General features: G+C 44.2%; 1 protein-coding gene across 2 annotated transcripts in view; it reads right to left on the reverse strand.

The window, feature by feature from the left end:
- Positions 1 to 1,756, reverse strand: part of pah (phenylalanine hydroxylase) — a 15,091-nt gene extending 13,335 nt beyond the window's left edge. For both annotated transcript variants that reach the window (XM_030353197.1, XM_030353196.1), the window contains exon 1: positions 1,608 to 1,756. In XM_030353197.1, coding sequence (XP_030209057.1) covers positions 1,608 to 1,670 — 63 coding nt within the window. In that variant the 5' untranslated portion in view covers positions 1,671 to 1,756. The remainder of the gene's footprint in view (positions 1 to 1,607) is intronic.
- Positions 1,757 to 2,011: the final 255 nt, after the last annotated feature.

Raw genomic sequence — 2,011 nt, forward strand, 5'->3', positions numbered from 1 at the left:
GAGAAAAAACAGAGTGTCTATTGACAAGACCCCTCCCTCCCTGCGGCCCTGGCCCCGCCCCCCTCCCCCCCCCCCCCCCCCCGCTGCCGCGGTCAGGGGTCAACTCCGCCTGTTGATCCACTCCTCTGTCGTAGCGCTGAATCAATATTTATGTGGTAGATCTGCACGTACACACAGAGAGGTTGCCTAAGTCCAGCAGTCAAAGCACTTCCAAGTAATTGATCAAATTGATCAGACATTTTTTATTCAATCGACGAGTCGTTTCGGCCGCTGTTTAAGACATGGCTCTGATTGACTGATGAGTCCTCTGAAAAGTTATTCAAAATGTGTAAACCTAGTTGAAGCTTTACAAGTCAATGTAATGGAGCTGACCTGGCCTCACTGTATTGGTGCACACACACTACGATTTAAGATTAAGGTTAAGACACATTTAAGCGTCTTAGAGTACCATATTAAGCGCTATCTACATTTTATTTATTATTTATTATTATTATTAAGACCTTGTTGGTCTTAGTGTGTGTGCACGAATGTGTCTATGTGTGTGTGTCTGTATGTGTGTATGTGTGTATGTGTGTGTGTGTGTGTGTGTGTGTGTGTGTGTGTGTGTGTGTGTGTGTGTGTGTGTGTGTGTGCGCGAGTGTGCGTGCGAGTGTGCGTGTGTGTCTACTTTTATGCGGCTCTAATCGTGTGTGTGAATGGAATGAGGTTAAACTGTTGCTTAACATTCTTTGTCCAATCACACGTTGTCTCCCACATTCCACCTTTCACCTCTCTCCCTCCCCCCCCCCCCCCCCCCCCTCCAACCTGGAGCAAAGACCCCAATAGCTGCCCCCCCCCCCCCCCCCTCCAAGTTTAGGGTCTCACGATACCCATACCATGGGGTCTACTGGAAAAGCAATCCAGTCCTGGAATGGCTCGATAGAATCTACAACCCACCTGTCTCATGAGTCTGACTACCTCTCCGGAAGGATAAGCCGGCCAGAGAGAGAGAGAGTTTCTGGTTCTGCTCGTCAGTGTCTATCATCTGGGTTTCTACACCTCTGACCTTTCCCCCTGCTGACGATCACAAGGTCAAGGCTCAGGGGTCGAGTCCACGGTGGAACGGGGGGTTCAACGGGTTTACCGCACGGATGTACCACAACTTACACCTTGCCAATTACTGAAAGAGCAATGGGCTTTTTTATTGTTAATATTTCGTTGTTAAGCTCTGATGCCAACTCTGTTAATTTGGGCATTTTAATAAACCGTTGTGAGGTTCAGAGCTGCGTAAACATCATGTTTTTGTTTTTCTGTTGACTGTTCACCAACACTATATGCATTGTATTGGTTTCCTTTGACCAAGGAATATTCCAGTCATGCCACAGACAATATGCTTAGCTGCTGTTCCTAGTGTTCTCGTATGTAATAGCAGTTTGACAAACAATAATGAAATACACATGTTTATTTCATTTCAGAACCTAACTCTGTAGATAATACATTGTAATTGTAAAACAGTTTAAATAAATATGTCAAATGTTTGTATATAAAAAAAACAATTCATGAGATGCCTTCAGAAATGAAGGTATATGTAATACATATGTAACGAAATGAAATAAAATCAGATTTACCCTGAAAACCGTTTCTCCTTCAGGGCCGTGGTCTCCGTTTACTTTTTTGTATGCTGCGTCCATCCTCCTGCAGTGAGCCACTGACACTGATCAAGGTCTATGCAAGCTGTGGTGGAGTTTGACCAACTCTGGTAACTCTCTGCACTTTAAAGTTGGTCCACGTGACAGCACACACCTCCTCAAAAAATCGGGATATCACGTGATGCCCCGTTGTGAAACAGACCTGGCACATCTGGTTCATATTGTCTACATCTTGTTGAAGTTGTGGAAAGCTGATCTGTTTGAAAAACAACGCAATTTTTAGCCCATCTTCGTCTATTGAGATCTACCCTCAGACACTTCTCTGAGACTAAATACTAATATTAAAATAGGATAGAAGCTAAAGTGGCTTAAATATTTTTTTT

This window comes from Gadus morhua, chromosome 4, assembly GCF_902167405.1.
Source record: "Gadus morhua chromosome 4, gadMor3.0, whole genome shotgun sequence".
NCBI classification, from domain to species: domain Eukaryota; kingdom Metazoa; phylum Chordata; class Actinopteri; order Gadiformes; family Gadidae; genus Gadus; species Gadus morhua.